This window comes from Tachyglossus aculeatus, chromosome 1 (assembly GCF_015852505.1).
Source record: "Tachyglossus aculeatus isolate mTacAcu1 chromosome 1, mTacAcu1.pri, whole genome shotgun sequence".
Classification (NCBI taxonomy): Eukaryota; Metazoa; Chordata; class Mammalia; order Monotremata; family Tachyglossidae; genus Tachyglossus; species Tachyglossus aculeatus.
Window position 1 is genome coordinate 5,600,229 of NC_052066.1, and position 19,646 is coordinate 5,619,874.

Below are 19,646 nucleotides of genomic sequence, written 5' to 3' on the forward strand. Positions count from 1 at the left end.
AATGGGGATGGAGAAGCAGTGTGACTCAGTGGAAAGAGCCTGGGCTTTGGAGTCAGAGGTCATGGGTTCAAATCCCAGCTCCTCCAGTTGTCAGCTGTGTGACTTTGGGCAAGTCACTTCACTTCTCTGGGCCTCAATTCCTTCATCTGGAAAATGGGGATGAAGACTGTGAGCCCCCCGTGGGACAACCTGATCACCTTGTAACCTCCGCAGCGTTTAGAACAGTGCTTTGCACGTAGTAAGCGCTTAATAAATGCCATTATTATTATTATTATTATTATTATTGAGACAGTGAGCCCCAAGAGGGATATTATTATTATTATTATTGAGACAGCCCCAAGTGGGACAGGGACTGTGTCCATTTATTCAGTTCATTCAATAGTATTTATTGGGCGCTTACTGTGTGCAGAGCACTGGACTAAGCGCTTGGGAAGTGCAAGTCCAACCCGATTAGCTGGTATCCACCCCAGCGCTTAGCACAGTGCCTGGCACATAGGAAGTGTCTAACAGATACTACAGTTATTATGATGATGATGATGATTCAGCGGGGCTTAGGGGGAGAAAACGCTTAGTACAGTGCTCTGCACATAGTAAGAGCTGAATAGACGCGATTGAATGACAGTCCCGCAGCCGGCCGCCTCGTCTGTTCTCTCCCAGCGCACCCCTCCGGCTCCTGGACCCCCGGCCCCTCCACGCGCCCCCCAACCCCGAGGGACCCCGGAGAGCGGCCGAGGCGCTGTGCTGAGCGACAGCCCCCCCCGGGGGGTCGGGGGCACCCGGCCCACCCCCCTCCGCAGGCCTAAGGTGAGTGGGGGCCGGACTGCGGCGGACGAGCTTAGAGAAGCAGCGTGGCTCGGCGGAAAGAGCCCGGGCTTGGGAGTCAGAGGGCATGGGTTCGAGTCCCGGCTGGGTGACCTTGGGCAAGTCACTTATTATCATTATTAAAGTCACTTCACTTCTCTGGGCCTCAGTTCCCTCATCTGTAAAATGGGGATGAAGACTGTGAGCCCCCCGTGGCACAACCTGATCACCTTGTATCCCCCCCCCTCAGTGCTTAGAACAGTGCTTGGCGCATAGTAAGAGCTTAACAAATACCATTATTATTATTATTATTATTATTATTACTATAAGTCACTTCACTTCTCTGGGCCTCAGTTCCCTCATCTGTAAAATGGGGAGGAAGACTGTGAGCCCCCTCGTGGGACAACCTGAGCGCCCTGTATCCCTCCCCCAGTGCTTAGAACACTGCTTGGCACATAGTAAGTGCTTAACAAATATCATTATTATTATTATTATTATTATTACTATGTCACTTCACTTCTCTGGACCTCAGTTCCCTCATCTGTAAAATGGGGATGAAGACTGTGAGCCCCCCGTGGGACAACCTGATCGCCCTGTATCCCTCCCCCAGTGCTTAGAACAGTGCTTGGCACATAGTAAGTGCTTAACAAATACCATTCTTATTATGTCACTTCACTCCTCTGGCCCTCAGTTCCCTCATCTGTAAAATGGGGATGAAGACTGTGAGCCCCCCTGTGGGACAACCTGAGCACCCTGTATCCCTCCCCCAGTGCTTAGAACAGTGCTTGGCACATAGTAAGTGCTTAACAAATACCATTATTATTATTATTATTATAAGTCACTTCACTTCTCTGGGCCTCAGTTCCCTCATCTGTAAAATGGGGATGAAGACTGTGAGCCCCCTGTGGGACAACCTGATCACCCTATATCCCCCCCCCCCCCAGTGCTTAGAACAGTGCTCTGCGCATAGTAAGCTCTTAATCAGTCAATCAATCAATCGTATTTATTGAGCACTTACTGTGCGCAGAGCACTGGACTAAGCGCTTGGGAAGTACAAGTTGGCAACATATAGAGACGGTCCCTACACAACAGTGGGCTCACAAATGCCATTATTATAATTATAATTATTATTATTATTATTATTATTATCATCATCATCATCATTATTATTGTTATTATTATTATTATTATTTTTATTATTACTGGGGGCTCACGGCAGTCGTTTATTCACGTCTGTTCATTTATCTTAACGTCCGTCTCCCCTTCCGCACTTTGAGCGCCAAGTTTCTCTTTTTATTTGGACGAGAAGCAGCGTGGCTCAGTGGAAAGAGCCCGGGCTTTGGAGTCCGAGGTCGTGGGTTCAAGTCCAGACTCCACCAGTTGTCAGCTGGGTGACCTTGGGCAAGTCACTTCTAATTCATTCATTCATTCAGCCGTATTTATTGAGCGCTTACTGTGTGCAGAGCACTGGACTAAGCGCCTGGGAAGGACAATTTGGCAGCATATAGGATATTGATTAGAATACAAAAATTTTACCTATTTACAATTTGGCAACATATAGAGTATTGATTAGAATACAAAAATTTTACCATTTACAATTTGGCAACATATAGAGTATTGATTAGAATACGAAAATTTTACGTATTTATTTATTTTATCTACCTATTTATTTATTTATTTTATCTATTTATTTTATTTGTACATATTTATTCTATTTATTTTATTTTGTTAATACGTTTTGTTTTGTTCTCTGTCTCCCCCTTCTAGCCTGTGAGCCCGCTGTTGGGTAGGGACCGTATTTTACCTATTTATTTATTTTATCTTTTTTATCTATTTATTTTATTTGTACACATTTGTTCTATTGATTTTATTTTGTTAATACGTTTTGTTTTGTTCTCTGTCTCCCCCTTCTAGCCTGTGAGCCCGCTGTTGGGTAGGGACCGTATTTTACCTATTTATTTATTTTATCTATTTATTTATTAATTTTATCTATTTATTTATTTTATTTGTACCTATTTATTCTATTGATTTTATTTTGTTAATACGTTTTGTTTTGTTCTCTGTCTGCCCCTTCTAGCCTGTGAGGCCGCTGTTGGGTAGGGACCGTATTTTACCTATTTATTTATTTTATCTATTTATTTATTAATTTTATCTATTCATTTATTTTATTTGTACCTATTTATTCTATTGATTTTATTTTGTTAATACGTTTTGTTTTGTTCTCTGTCTCCCCCTTCTAGCCTGTGAGCCCGCTGTTGGGCAGGGACCGTATTTTACCTATTTATTTATTTTATCTATTTATTTATTTATTTTATCTATTTATTTATTTTATTTGTACCTATTTATTCTATTGATTTTATTTTGTTAATATGTTTTGTTTTGTTCTCTGTCTCCCCCTTCTAGCCTGTGAGGCCGCTGTTGGGTAGGGACCGTATTTTACCTATTCATTTATTTATTTTATCTATTTATTTATTTTATTTGTACCTATTTATTCTGTTGATTTTATTTTGTTAATATGTTTTGTTTTGTCCTCTGTCTCCCCCTTCTAGCCTGTGAGCCCGCTGTTGGGTAGGGACCGTATTTTACCTGTTTATTTATATATTTATTTATTTATTTATTTATTTATTTATTTTATCTATTTATTTATTTTATTTGTACCTATTTATTCTATTGATTTTATTTTGTTAATATGTTTTGTTTTGTCCTCTGTCTCCCCCTTCTAGCCTGTGAGCCCGCTGTTGGGTAGGGACCATATTTTACCTATTTATTTATTTTATCTATTTATTTATTAATTTTATCTATTTATTTATTTTATTTGTACCTATTTATTCTATTGATTTTATTTTGTTAATACGTTTTGTTTTGTTCTCTGTCTCCCCCTTCTAGCCTGTGAGCCCGCTGTTGGGTAGGGACCGTATTTTACCTATTTATTTATTTATTTATTTATTTATTTATTTATTTTATCTATTTATTTCTTTTATTTGTACCTATTTATTCTATTGATTTTATTTTGTTAATACGTTTTGTTTTGTCCTCTGTCTCCCCCTTCCAGCCTGTGAGGCCGCTGTTGGGTAGGGACCGTATTTTACCTATTTATTTATTTATTTTATTTGTACATATTTATTCTATTGCTTTTATTTTGTTAATACGTTTGGTTTTGTTCTCTGTCTCCCCCTTCTAGCCTGTGAGCCCGCTGTGGGGTAGGGACCGTATTTTACCTATTTATTTATTTTATCTATTTATTTATTAATTTTATCTATTTATTTATTTTATGTGTACATATTTATTCTATTTATTTTATTTTGTTAATACGTTTTGTTTTGTTCTCCGTCTCCCCCTTCTAGCCTGTGAGCCCGCTGTCGGGTAGGGACCGTCTCTATATGTCGCCAACTTGGACTTCCCAAGCGCTTAGTCCAGTGCTCTGCACACAGTAAGCGCTCAGTAAATACGATTGAATGAATGAATGAAGTCACTTAACTTCTCTGGGCCTCAGTTCCCTCCTCTGGAAAATGGGGGGGGGGGGCGGTGAAGTGCCTCAGTTCCCTCATCTGTAAAATGGGGATTAAAGCTGTGAGCTCCCCGGGGGACAACCTGATCACTTTGTATCCTCCACAGCGCTTAGAACAGTGCTTTGCACATAGTAAGCGCTTAACAAATGCCATCCTTCTTCTTCTTCTTCTTCTTCTTCTTATTATTATTATTATTATTAAATATTTACTCTATTATATTAGTGTTGTATATGTAGCTCTCTTTAATCGGATAGTGTTGACCCCCATCTACTTGTTCTGTTTTGCCGTCCGTCTCCCTCCCTTCTAGACTGTGAGCCCGTTGTTGGGTAGGGGCCGTCTCTAGATGTCGCCAACTTGGACTTCCCAAGCGCTCAGTACAGTGCTCTGCACACAGTAAGCGCTCATTAAATACGACTGAGTGAATGAAGGAATGAGTGTAGGCAGGGAATGTGTTTATTGTCGTATTGTCCTCTCCCAAGTGCTCTGCACAGTGTAAGTGCTCAGTAAATGTAATTGAGTGACTGCTATAGTGGACTCTCCCAAGCGCTTAGTACAGTGCCCCGCACACGAAAAGTGCTCAATAAATACAATTGACTGACTTGTATTGGACTCGTCCACACTCTTAGGACGTGCTCTGCGCAAGGTAAGCGCTCAGTAAATACAGCTGACTGACTGACTGCTATCGTGGACTCTCCCAAGCGCGTAGTACAGTGCCCCGCACACAATAAGTGCTCAATAAATAGAACCGACTGACTTATATTGCACTCGTCCACACTCTTAGGACGTGCCTGTGCAAGGTAAGCGCTCAATAAATATGAGTGACTGCTATAGTGAACTCTTCCAAGCGCTTAGTACAGTGCCCCCCACACAATAAGTGCTCAATAAATACAGTTGACTGACTTGTATTGGACTCATCCACACTCTTAGGACGTGCTCTGCACAAGGTAAGCGCTCAGTAAATACGACTGACTGACTGCTGTCGTGGACTCTCCCAAGCGCTTAGTACAGTGCCCCCCACACAATAAGTGCTCAATAAATACAATTGACTGACTTATACTGCAGTCGTCCACACTCTTAGGACGTGCTCTGCGCAAGGTAAGCGCTTAATAAATGTGACTGACTGACTGCTATCGTGGACTCTCCCAAGTGCTTACTACAGTGCCCCGCACACAGTAAGCGCTCAATAAATACAGTTGACTGACTTGTATTGGACTCGTCCACACTCTTAGGACGTGCTCTGCGCAAGGTAAGCGCTCAGTAAATACAACTGACTGACTGCTATCGTGGACTCTCCCAAGCGCGTAGTACAGTGCCCCGCACACAGTAAGTGCTCAATAAATAGAACTGACTGACTTATATTGCACTCGTCCACACACTTAGGATGTGGTCTGCGCAAGGTAAGCGCTTAATAAATGCAACTGACTGACTGACTACTATCGTGGACTCTCCCAAGCGCTTACTACAGTGCCCCGCACACAGTAAGCGCTCAATAAATACAGCTGACTGACTGACATGGGAGTCGTCCACGCTCTTAGGACGTGCTCTGCGCAAGGTAAGCGCTCAATAAATACAACCGACTGACTGACTGCTATCGTGGACTCTCCCAAGCGCTTAGTACAGTGCTCTGCACACAATAAGTGCTCAATAAATACAATTGACTGACTTATATTGCACTCGTCTAAACTCTTAAGACATGCTCTGCGCAAGGTAAGCGCTCAATAAATACAACTAACTGACTGACTGCTATCGTGGACTCTCCCAAGCGCTTAGTACAGTGCCCCGCACACAATAAGTGCTCAATAAATACAACTGACCGACTTATATTGCACTCGTCCACACTCTTAGGACGTGCTCTGCACAAGGTAAGCGATCAATAAATGCAACCAACTGACTGACTGCTATCGTGGACTCTCCCAAGCGCTTAATACAGTGCCCTGCACACAATAAGTGCTCAATAAATACAATTGACTGACTTATATTGGACTCGTCCGCATGCTTAGGACATGCCCTGTGCAAGGTAAGCGCTCAATAAATATGAGTGACTGACTGCTATCGTGGACTCTCCTAAGCGCTTAGTACAGTGCCCCGCACACAATAAGCGCTCAATAAATACAATTGACTGACTTATATTGCACTCGTCCACACTCTTAGGACGTGCCCGTGCAAGGTAAGCGCTCAAAAAATATGAGTGACTGCTATCGTGGACTCTCCCAAGCGCTTAGTACAGTGCCCCCCACACAATAAGCGCTCAATAAATACAATTGACTGACTTACATTGCACTCGTCCACACTCTTAGGACGTGCCCGTGCAAGGTAAGCGCTCAATAAATATGAGTGACTGACTGCTATCGTGGACTCTCCCAAGCGCTTAGTACAGTGCCCTGCACACAATGAGTGCTCAATAAATACAACTGACTGACTTATATTGGACTCGTGCACACTCATAGGACGTGCCCTGTGCAAGGTAAGCGCTCAATAAATATGAGTGACTGACTGCTATCGTGGACTCTCCCAAGCGCTTAGTACAGTGCCCCGCACACAATAAGTGCTCAATAAATACAACTGACTGACTTATACTGCACTCGTCCACACTCTTAGGATGTGCTCTGTGCAAGGTAAGCGCTCAATAAATGCAACTGACTGACTGACTGCTATCGTGGACTCTCCCAAGCGCTTAGTACAGTGCCCCGTACACAGTAAGTGCTCAGTAAATACGACTGACTGACTGACATTGGAGTCGTCCACGCTCTTAGGACGTGCTCTGTGCAAGGTAAGCGCTCAATAAACACAACTGCCTGCTTTAGTGGACGTTTAGTACAGTGCTGTGCACATAATGAGCCCTCAGTAAATATGATTGAGTGAATAATAATAATGATGATGGCATTTATTAAGCGCTTACTATGTGCCAAGCACTGTTCTAAGCGCTGGGGAGGTTACAAGGTGATCAGGTTGTCCCACGGGGGGCTCACAGTCTTCATCCCCATTTGACAGATGAGGGAACTGAGGCCCAGAGAAGTGAAGTGACTCGCCCAAAGTCACCCAGCTGACAATTGGCGGAGCCGGGATTTGAACCCATGACCTCTGACTCCAAAGCCCGGGCTCTTTCCCCCGAGCCACGCTGCTCCTCTAATGGAGGAATGGATGGATGAATCAGTCAGTCAATTGTATTTATTGAGCGCTTACTGTGTGCAGAGCACTGGACTACTACTACTAATAATAATGGCATTTATTAAGTGCTTACTCTGTGCCAAGCACTGTTCTAAGCGCTGGGGAGGTTCCAAGCTGATCAGGTTGTCCCACGGGGGGCTCACAGTCTTCATCCCCATTTGACAGATGAGAGAACTGAGGCCCAGAGAAGTGAAGTGACTCGCCCAAAGTCACCCAGCTGACAATTGGTGGAGTCAGGATTTGAACCCATGACCTCTGACTCCAAAGCCCGGGCTCTTTCCCCCGAGCCACGCTGCTCCTCTAATGGAGGAATGGATGGATGAATCAGTCAGTCAATTGTATTTATTGAGCGCTTACTGTGTGCAGAGCACTGGACTACTACTACTACTACTAATAATAATGGCATTTATTAAGTGCTTACTATGTGCCAAGCACTGTTCTAAGCGCTGGGGAGGTTCCAAGGTGATCAGGTTGTCCCACGGGGGGCTCACATTCTTCATCCCCATTTGACAGATGAGGGAACTGAGGCCCAGAGAAGTGAAGTGACTCTCCCAAAGTCACCCAGCTGACAATTGGCGGAGTCAGGATTTGAACCCATGACCTCTGACTCCAAAGCCCGGGCTCTTTCCCCCGAGCCACGCTGCTCCTCTAATGGAGGAATGGATGGATGAATCAGTCAGTCAATCGTATTTATTGAGCGCTTACTGTGTGCAGAGCACTGGACTACTACTACTAATAATAATAATAATGGCATTTATTAAGTGCTTACTATGTGCCAAGCACTGTTCTAAGCACTGGGGAGGTTCCAAGGTGATCAGGTTGTCCCACGGGGGGGGGCTCACAGTCTTAATCCCCATTTGACAGATGAGGGAACTGAGGCCCAGAGAAGTGAAGTGACTCGCCCAAAGTCCCACAGCCGACAATTGGCGGAGTCGGGATTTGAACCCATGACCTCTGACTCCAAAGCCCGGGCTCTTTCCCCCGAGCCACGCTGCTCCTCTAATGGAGGAATGGATGGATGAATCAGTCAGTCAATCGTATTTACTGAGCGCTTACTGTGTGCAGAGCACTGTACTAAGCGCTGGAATGAGGGACCGAAAGGGGGGGTGTTCCCATTCCTGGGCCACGTCCGGGGCGGTGGGGATCTGGAGGGGTGTAGTGGACGCCCCCGGGGCCCCCAGCCTCCCGCCTCCCCTCTGCCGAGCCCAGAGCCGCGTGCGGGTGAGGCGGGCCAGCATCTCGGAGCCGAGCGACACCGACCTGGACCCCCGGACCCCGGACCCCTCGCCCGCTGGTGAGACTCCCCCTCCCCTCATTCACGCCTTCACTCCTACTTACTGAGCGCCTACCGCGCGCAGAGCGCCGGACGGAGCGCTTGGGAAGGCCGAGTCGGCCACAGATAGAGACGGTCCCTACCCAACAGCGGGCTCACAGGCTAGAAGACGCAACCTCGCTCCTCAACCCCCTTCCCCTCAATCGATCAGTCGTACTTATTGAGCGCTTACTGTGTGCAGAGCACTGGACGAAGCGCTTGGGAAGTCCAAGTTGGCAACAGGTAGAGACGGTCAATCAATCAATCGTATTTATTGAGCGCTTACTGTGTGCAGAGCACTGGACGAAGCGCTTGGGAAGTCCAAGTTGGCAACAGATAGAGGCGGTCAATCAATCAATCAGTCAGTCGTATTTATCGAGCGCTTACTGTGTGCAGAGCACTGGACGAAGAGCTTGGGAAGTCCAAGTTGGCAACAGAGACAGTCATCATCAATCAATCATATTTATTGAGCGCTTACTGTGTGCAGAGCACTGGACTAAGCGCTTGGGAAGTCCAAGTTGGCAACAGATAGAGGCGGTCAATCAATCAATCAATCAGTCGTATTTATTGAGCGCTTACTGTGTGCAGAGCACTGGACGAAGCGCTTGGGAAGTCCAAGTTGGCAACAGAGACAGTCATCATCAATCAGTCGTATTTATTGAGCGCTTACTGTGTGCAGAGCACTGGACTAAGCGCTTGGGAAGTACAAATTGGCAACAGATAGAGATGGTCAATCAATCGTATTTATTGAGCGCTTACTGTGTGCAGAGCACTGGACTAAGCGCTTGGGAAGTCCAAGTTGGCTACAGATAGAGATGGTCAATCAATCGTATTTATTGAGCGCTTACTGTGTGCAGAGCACTGGACTAAGCGCTTGGGAAGTCCAAGTTGGCTACAGATAGAGATGGTCAATCAATCGTATTTATTGAGCGCTTACTGTGTGCAGAGCACTGGACTAAGCGCTTGGGAAGTCCAAGTTGGCTACAGATAGAGACGGTCAATCAATCAATCAATCATATTTATCGAGCACTTACTGTGTGCAGAGCACTGGACGAAACGCTTGGGAAGTCCAAGTTGGCAACAGAGAGAGACAGTCAATCAATCAATCAATCAATCATATTTATCGAGCGCTTACTGTGTGCAGAGCACTGGACGAAGCGCTTGGGAAGTCCAAGTTGGCAACACATAGAGACGGTCCCGACCCAACAGTGGGCTCACAGTCGAGAAGGCCTCCCATGGCCCCCCACCCCCCTGCTGCGGCCTGGCGTAGTGGAAAAAGCTTGGGCTTGGGTTCTAATCCCGGCTCCGCCACTTGTCAGCTGTGTGACCTTGAGCAAGTCACTTCCCTTCCCTGGGCATCAGTTCCCTCATCTGGAAAATGGGGATGAAGACTGTGAGCCCCCCGTGGCACAACCTGATCACCTTGTATCCCCGCCCCCCCCCAGTGCTTAGAACAGTGCTTGGCGCATAGTAAGAGCTTAATAAATACCATTATTATTATTATTATTATAAGTCACTTTACTTCTCTGGGCCTCAGTTCCCTCATCTGTAAAATGGGGATGAAGACTGTGAGCCCCCCGTGGGACAACCTGAGCGCCCTGTATCCCTCCCCCAGTGCTTAGAACAGTGCTTGGCACATAGTAAGTGCTTAACAAATACCATTATTATTATAAGTCACTGTACTGTCACTCGCCCTGCTGACCTCACCATGAACTTTCAGTTCCCTTGCTCCCAACTGCCATTCCCATTCCTCACCTTCCCCTTCCCCTCTCCCACCCAGCTATTTCCCTCCCTCTCACCCACCAAGACCGCTCCCCCTCAACCCCTACCAAGGATTCCTCTGTACCAGCGCAGGTCCTCCGCTTCTCCCTCCCGGCCCCCCTCCTCCCCTTCTCCCCGCCCCCACCCCATCCCAGTTCTCCTTTCCCATCGCCACCCCCCTTCCCACTCTCCCCACCCAGGCCCCCGCCAACTCATCCCAATCCAAACCCTCCCCACCCCTCGCACCCTTCCCCCTCCCTCCCCACCCTCGACAGCTGATGCCAAGTGTGGCCTCTGGAACCCCCGCTCCGTTTTAAGTAAGATTCCTTTCATCCTGGACCTTTTCCTTTCCAGTTCTCTACTCCTCCTCGCCCTAACTGAAACATGGCTGTCGCCGGACGACACGGTCTCTTCTGCTGCTCTCTGCAGTGCAGGCCTCTTCTTCTCCCACTCCCCCAGACTCACCGGAAAAGGAGGAGGTGTCGGTTTCCTTCTCGCCCCCCAATGTCGCTTTCGCACTATCCCTCCTCCCCCTTCCCTTTCCTTCCCTTCCTTTGAAGCCCACATTATTCGCCTCTACCACCCCCTCCAGATTCTTGTAGCCGTCATCTACTGCCCTCCGGGCCCCACTTCCAACTTCTTTAACGACTTTGACCCCTTCCTCACATTCCTTCTCTCCTTCTCCATGCCCACTCTGATCCTCGGAGACTTCAATATCCACATGGATATCCCTAACGACTCCTCTGCCGCCCGCCTTCTATCTCTCCTTGACGCTGCCAACCTCTTCCTCCACCCCACCTCACCCACTCACCAACTTGGTCATACCCTCGACCTCATCATCTCCTACCGCTGCACTGTGTCCACCCTCACCAACTCTGTGATCCCTCTCTCTGATCATAATCTTCTCACCTGCCTCCTCACTCACACTCCTTTCCCCTGTAAATCCGTATTACTCCCTCACAGAGATCTCCGCTCTCTGGACCCCACCCATCTTTCGGAGCGCCTCACACCCCACCTGGCCTCCCTCTCCTCTCTACCCAGTCTTGATGATCAGATTACTGCTCTCAACTCTACCCTTTCTACTCAGCTAGACTCGCTCGCTCCCCTTTCCCTTCGCCGCTCTCGCACCACTAACCCACAGCCCTGGATCACTGCCACTGTCCGCCTCCTTCGCTCTTATGCTCGAGCTGCTGAACGCTGCTGGCGAAAGTCTAAACCCCATGCCAACCTCGTTCACTTCAAGTTTATCCTTTCCTGCCTTAACTCAGCCCTCTCTTCTGCCAGACAAAACTATTTCTCCTCCCTTATTGACACCCATGCCCATCACCCCCGCCAACTCTTCCGTACATTCAACTCCCTTCTCAGGCCCCCGGTTCCTCCCCCTCCTCCTTCCCTCACCCCCAACGATCTGGCCTCCTACTTCATTAACAAAATTAAATCCATCAGGTCCGACCTCCCCAAAGTCTCTTCCCCCCTTTCTCCAACCTCCCGGCTCTCAACACTCTCTGCTACTCTCCCATCCTTCCCAGCGGTATCCTCAGAGGAACTCTCCTCCCTCCTCTCAAGTGCTACTCCGGCCACCTGTGCTTCTGACCCCATTCCCTCTCATCTTATGAAATCTCTCGCTCCATCCCTTCTCCCCTCCTTAACTTCCATCTTCAACCGCTCACTCTCCACTGGTTCCTTCCCCTCTGCCTTCAAACATGCCCATGTCTCTCCCATCCTAAAAAAACCCTCTCTTGACCCCACCTCACCTTCTAGTTATCGTCCCATATCCCTCCTACCATTCCTTTCCAAACTCCTTGAACGAGTTGTCTACACGCGCTGCCTAGAATTCCTCAACACCAACTCTCTCCTCGACCCCCTCCAGTCTGGCTTCCGTCCCCTTCATTCCACGGAAACTGCGCTCTCAAAGGTCACCAATGACCTCCTGCTTGCCAAATCCAACGGCTCATACTCTGTCCTAATCCTCCTCGACCTCTCAGCTGCCTTTGACACTGTGGACCACCCCCTTCTCCTCAACACGTTATCTGACCTTGGCTTCACAGACTCCGTCCTCTCCTGGTTCTCCTCTTATCTCTCCGGTCGTTCTTTCTCAGTCTCTTTTGCAGGCTCCTCCTCCCCCTCCCATCCTCTTACGGTGGGGGTTCCCCAAGGTTCAGTGCTTGGTCCCCTTCTGTTCTCAATCTACACTCACTCCCTTGGTGACCTCGTTCGCTCCCACGGCTTCAACTATCATCTCTACGCTGATGACACCCAGATCTACATCTCTGCCCCTGCTCTCTCCCCCTCCCTCCAGGCTCTCATCTCCTCCCGCCTTCAGGACATCTCCATCTGGATGTCCGCCCGCCACCTAAAGCTCAACATGTCGAAGACTGAGCTCCTTGTCTTCCCTCCCAAACCTTGTCCTCTCCCTGACTTTCCCATCTCTGTTGACGGCACTACCATCCTTCCCGTCTCACAAGCCCGCAACCTTGGTGTCATCCTCGACTCCGCTCTCTCATTCACCCCTCACATCCAAGCCGTCACCAAAACCTGCCGGTCTCAGCTCCGCAACATTGCCAAGATCCGCCCTTTCCTCTCCATCCAAACTGCTACCCTGCTAATTCAAGCTCTCATCCTATCCCGTCTGGACTACTGCACTAGCCTTCTCTCTGATCTCCCATCCTCGTGTCTCTCTCCACTTCAATCCATACTTCATGCTGCTGCCCGGATTATCTTTGTCCAGAAACGCTCTGGACATATTACTCCCCTCCTCAAAAACCTCCAATGGCTACCGATCAATCTGCGCATCAAGCAGAAACTCCTCACCCTGGGCTTCCAGGCTGTCCATCCATCCTGTCGCCCCCTCCTCCCTCACCTCCCTTCTCTCCTTCCCCAGCCCAGCCCGCACCCTCCGCTCCTCCGCCGCTAATCTCCTCACCGTTAGGCCTCACTCTCGCCTGTCCCGCCATCGACCCCCGGCCCACGTCACCCCCCGGGCCTGGAATGCCCCCAATCCCTCTGCCCCTCCGCCAAGCTCGCTCTCTTCCTCCCTTCAAGGCCCTGCTGAGAGCTCACCTCCTCCAGGAGGCCTTCCCAGACTGAGCCCCTTCTTTCCTCTCCCCCTCGTCCCCCTCTCCATCCCCCCGTCTTACCTCCTTCCCTTCCCCACAGCACCTGTATATATGTATATATGGTTGTACATATTTATTACTCTATTTATTTATTTATTTATTTTACTTGTACATTTCTATCCTACTTATTTTATTTTGTTGGTATGTTTGGTTCAGTTCTCTGTCTCCCCCTTTTAGACTGTGAGCCCACTGTTGGGTAGGGACTGTCTCTATGTGATGCCAATTTGTACTTCCCAAGCGCTTAGTACAGTGCTCTGCACATAGTAAGCGCTCAATAAATACGATTGATTGATTGATTGATTAATAAATGCCATTATTACTATTATTATTATTTGTACATGTTTATTCTATTCATTTTGTTAATAGGTTTTGTTCTCTGTCTCCCCCTTCTAATTATGATAATAATGATGATGGCATTTATTAAGCGCTTACTACGTGCAAAGCACTGTTCTAAGCACTTGGGTGGTTACAAGGTAATCAGGTTGTCCCTCCTGACACAGTCTTCATCCCCATTTTCCAGATGAGGGAACTGAGGCCCAGAGAAATGAAGTGACTGGCCCAAATCAATCAATCAATCGTATTTATTGAGCGCTTCCTGTGTGCAGAGCACTGGACTAAGCGCTTGGGAAGTCCAAGTTCGCAGCATATAGAGACGGTCCCTACCCAACAGTGGGCTCACAGCCTAGAATGGGGAGACAGAGAACAAAACCAATCATATTAACAAAATAAAATAAATAGAATAGATATGAACAAGTAAAACAGAGTAATAAATATGTACAGTCAATCAATCGTATTTATTGAGCGCTTACTGTGTGCAGAGCACTGTACTAAGCGCTTGGGAAGTCCAAGTTGGCAGCATATAGAGACAGTCCCTACCCAACAGTGGGCTCACAGTCTAGAAGGGGGAGACAGAGAACAAAACCAAGCATACTAACAAAATAAAATAAATAGAATAGATAGGTACAAGTAAAATAAATAAATAGAGTAATAAATATGTACAAACATATATACAGGTGCTGTCTGACAAGTGGCGGAGCCGGGATTGGAACCCGTGACCTCTGCCTCCAAAGCCCGGGCTCTTTCCACCGAGCCACGCTGCTTCTCTAGCCTGTGAGCCCACTGTTGGGTAGGGACCGTCTCTACCTGTTGCCAACTTGGACTTCCCAAGCGCTGAGTCCAGTGCTCTGCACACAGTAAGCGCTCAATAAATTCGATTGATAGATTGATTCTCTAGACGGTGAGCCCACTGTCGGGTAAGGACCGTCTCTATATGTTGCCAACTTGGACTTCCCAAGCGCTTAGTACAGTGCTCTGCACAGAGTAAGCGCTCAATAAATCCGATTGATTGATTGATTCTCTAGACTGTGAGCCCACTGTCAGGTAGGGACCATCTCTATATGTTGCCAACTTGGACTTCCCAAGCGCTTAGTACAGTGCTCTGCACACAGTAAGCGCTCAATAAATCCGATTGATTGATTCTCTAGACGGTGAGCCCACTGTCGGGTAGGGACCGTCTCTATATGCTGCCAACTTGGACTTCCCAAGCGCTTAGTACAGTGCTCTGCACACAGGAAGCGCTCAATAAATCATCAACATCATCAATCGTACTGTACTCAGAGCACTATACTAAGCACTTGGGAAGTACAAATTGGATACGGTTGATTGACTGATTGCTCCTCTAGACTGTGAGCCCACTGTCGGGTAGGGACCGTCTCTCTATGTTGCCAACTTGGACTTCCCAAGCACTTAGTACAGTGCTCTGCACACAGTAAGCGCTCAATAAATCCGATTGATTGATTCTCTAGACGGTGAGCCCACTGTCGGGTAGGGACCGTCTCTATATGCTGCCAACTTGGACTTCCCAAGCGCTTAGTACAGTGCTCTGCACACAGGAAGCGCTCAATAAATCATCAACATCATCAATCGTACTGTACTCAGAGCACTATACTAAGCACTTGGGAAGTACAAATTGGATACGGTTGATTGACTGATTGCTCCTCTAGACTGTGAGCCCACTGTCGGGTAGGGACCGTCTCTCTATGTTGCCAACTTGGACTTCCCAAGCGTGTAGTACAGTGCTCTGCACACAGTAAGCGCTCAATAAATTGACTGATTGATTCTCTAGACTGTGAGCCCACTGTCGGGTAGGGACCATCTCTATATGTTGCCAACTTGGACTTCCCAAGCGCTTAGTACAGTGCTCTGCACACAGTAAGCGCTCAATAAATCCGATTGATTGATTGCTCCTCTAGACTGTGAGCCCACTGTCGGGTAGGGACCGTCTCTCTATGTTGCCAACTTGGACTTCCCAAGCGCTTAGTACAGTGCTCTGCACACAACGCTCAATAAATACGATAGATTGATTAATTGATTCTCTAGACTGTGAGCCCACTGTCGGGTAGGGACCGTCTCTCTATGTTGCCAACTTGGACTTCCCAAGCGCTGAGTCCAGTGCTCTGCACACAGGAAGCGCTCAATAAATCATCATCATCATCAATTGTACTGTACTCAGAGCACTGTACTAAGCGCTTGGGAAGTACAAATTGGATACGGTTGATTGATTGATTGATTGATTGCTCCTCTAGACTGTGAGCCCACTGTCGGGTAGGGACCATCTCTACCTGTGGCCAACTTGGACTTCCCAAGCGCTTAGTCCAGTGCTCTGCACACAGTAAGCGCTCAATAAATACGATTGGTTGATTGATTCTCTAGACTGTGAGCCCACTGTCGGGTAGGGACCGTCTCTCTATGTTGCCAACTTGGACTTCCCAAGCGCTTAGTCCAGTGCTTTGCACACAGTAAGCGCTCAATAAATACGATTGGTTGATTGATTCTCTAGACTGTGAGCCCACTGTCGGGTAGGGACCGTCTCTCTATGTTGCCAACTTGGACTTCCCAAGCGCTGAGTCCAGTGCTCTGCACACAGGAAGCGCTCAATAAATCATCATCATCATCAATTGTATTTATTGAGCGCTTACTATCATCATCAATTGTATTTATTGAGCGCTTACTATGTGCAGAGCACTGTACTCAGCGCTTGGGAAGTACAAATTGGATACGATTGATTGATTGATTGATTGCTCCTCTAGACTGTGAGCCCACTGTTGGGTAGGGACTGTCTCTACCTGTGGCCAACTTGGACTTCCCAAGCGCTTAGTACAGTGCTCTGCACACAGTAAGCGCTCAATAAATCTGATTGATTGATTGATTCTCTAGACAGTGAGCCCGCTGTCGGGTAGGGACCGTCTCTCTATGTTGCCAACTTGGACTTCCCAAGCGCTTAGTACAGTGCTCTGCACACAGGAAGCGCTCAATAAATCATCATCATCATCAATCGTACTGTACTCAGAGCACTGTACTAAGCGCTTGGGAAGTACAAATTGGATACGGTTGATTGATTGATTGATTGATTGCTCCTCTAGACTGTGAGCCCACTGTCGGGTAGGGACCATCTCTACCTGTGGCCAACTTGGACTTCCCAAGTGCTTAGTCCAGTGCTCTGCACACAGTAAGCGCTCAATAAATCCGATTGATTGATTGATTCTCTAGACTGTGAGCCCACTGTCGGGTAGGGACCGTCTCTCTATGTTGCCAACTTGGACTTCCCAAGCGCTGAGTCCAGTGCTCTGCACACAGTAAGCGCTCAATAAATACGATTGGTTGATTGATTCTCTAGACTGTGAGCCCACTGTCGGGTAGGGACTGTCTCTCTATGTTGCCAACTTGGACTTCCCAAGCGCTGAGTCCAGTGCTCTGCACACAGGAAGCGCTCAATAAATCATCATCATCATCAATTGTATTTATTGAGCGCTTACTATCATCATCAATTGTATTTATTGAGCGCTTACTATGTACAGTCTAAACACCATGCCAACCTCGTTCACTTCAAGTTTATCCTTTCCTGCCTTAACTCAGCCCTCTCTTCTGCCAGACAAAACTATTTCTCCTCCCTTATTGACACCCATGCCCATCACCCCCGCCAGCTCTTCCGTACATTCAACTCCCTTCTCAGGCCCCCGGTTCCTCCCCCTCCTCCTTCCCTCACCCCCAACGATCTGGCCTCCTACTTCATTAACAAAATTAAATCCATCAGGTCCGACCTCCCCAAAGTCTCTTCCCCCCTTTCTCCAACCCCCCGGCTCTCAACACTCTCTGCTACTCTCCCATCCTTCCCAGCGGTATCCTCAGAGGAACTCTCCTCCCTCCTCTCAAGTGCTACTCCGGCCACCTGTGCTTCTGACCCCATTCCCTCTCATCTTATGAAATCTCTCGCTCCATCCCTTCTCCCCTCCTTAACTTCCATCTTCAACCGCTCACTCTCCACTGGTTCCTTCCCCTCTGCCTTCAAACATGCCCATGTCTCTCCCATCCTAAAAAAACCCTCTCTTGACCCCACCTCACCTTCTAGTTATCGTCCCATATCCCTCCTACCATTCCTTTCCAAACTCCTAGAACGAGTTGTCTACACGCGCTGCCTAGAATTCCTCAACAACAACTCTCTCCTCGACCCCCTCCAGTCTGGCTTCCGTCCCCTTCATTCCACGGAAACTGCGCTCTCAAAGGTCACCAATGACCTCCTGCTTGCCAAATCCAATGGCTCATACTCTGTCCTAATCCTCCTCGACCTCTCAGCTGCCTTTGACACTGTGGACCACCCCCTTCTCCTCAACACGTTATCTGACCTTGGCTTCACTGACTCCGTCCTCTCCTGGTTCTCCTCTTATCTCTCCGGTCGTTCTTTCTCAGTCTCTTTTGCAGGCTCCTCCTCCCCCTCCCATCCTCTTACTGTGGGGGTTCCCCAAGGTTCAGTGCTTGGTCCCCTTCTGTTCTCAATCTACACTCACTCCCTTGGTGACCTCATTCGCTCCCACGGCTTCAACTATCATCTCTACGCTGATGACACCCAGCTCTCCATCTCTGCCCCTGCTCTCTCCCCCTCCCTCCAGGCTCGCATCTCCTCCTGCCTTCAGGACATCTCCATCTGGATGTCCGCCCGCCACCTAAAGCTCAACATGTCGAAGACTGAGCTCCTTGTCTTCCCTCCCAAACCTTGTCCTCTCCCTGACTTTCCCATCTCTGTTGATGGCACTACCATCCTTCCCGTCTCACAAGCCCGCAACCTCGGTGTCATCCTCGACTCCGCTCTCTCATTCACCCCTCACATCCAAGCCGTCACCAAAACCTGCCGGTCTCAGCTCCGCAACATTGCCAAGATCCGCCCTTTCCTCTCCATCCAAACTGCTACCCTGCTCATTCAAGCTCTCATCCTATCCCGTCTGGACTACTGCACTAGCCTTCTCTCTGATCTCCCATCCTCGTGTCTCTCTCCACTTCAATCCATACTTCATGCTGCTGCCCGGATTATCTTTGTCCAGAAACGCTCTGGACATATTACTTCCCTCCTCAAAAACCTCCAATGGCTACCGATCAATCTGCGCATCAAGCAGAAACTCCTCACCCTGGGCTTCAAGGCTGTCCATCACCTCGCCCCCTCCTACCTCACCTCCCTTCTCTCCTTCTACTGCCCAGCCCGCACCCTCCGCTCCTCCACCGCTAATCTCCTCACTGTACCTCGCTCTCGCCTGTCCCGCCATCGACCCCCGGCCCACGTCATCCCCCGGGCCTGGAATGCCCTCCCTCTGCCCATCCGCCAAGCTAGCTCTCTTCCTCCCTTCAAGGCCCTGCTGAGAGCTCACCTCCTCCAGGAGGTCTTCCCAGACTGAGCCCCTTCTTTCCTCTCCCCTCGTCCCCCTCTCCATCCCCCCGTCTTACCTCCTTCCCTTCCCCACAGCACCTGTATATATGTATATATGGTTGTACATATTTATTACTCTATTTATTTATTTATTTATTTATTTTACTTGTACATTTCTATCCTACTTATTTTATTTTGTTGGTATGTTTGGTTCTGTTCTCTGTCTCCCCCTTTTAGACTGTGAGCCCACTGTTGGGTAGGGACTGTCTCTATGTGATGCCAAT

General features: G+C 48.2%; 1 protein-coding gene across 6 annotated transcripts in view; it reads left to right on the plus strand.

Moving 5' to 3' along the window:
* LOC119930478 (serine/threonine kinase 11 interacting protein) overlaps nt 1-19,646 on the plus strand; it is a 112,578-nt gene that overhangs the window by 34,692 nt on the left and 58,240 nt on the right. For 5 of the 6 annotated variants that reach the window (XM_038748804.1, XM_038748842.1, XM_038748823.1 and 2 more), the window contains 2 exons: nt 658-804; nt 8,688-8,772. In XM_038748804.1, coding sequence (XP_038604732.1) covers nt 658-804; nt 8,688-8,772 — 232 coding nt within the window. The remainder of the gene's footprint in view (nt 1-657; nt 805-8,687; nt 8,773-19,646) is intronic. The other variant, XM_038748833.1, reaches the window with a different exon arrangement.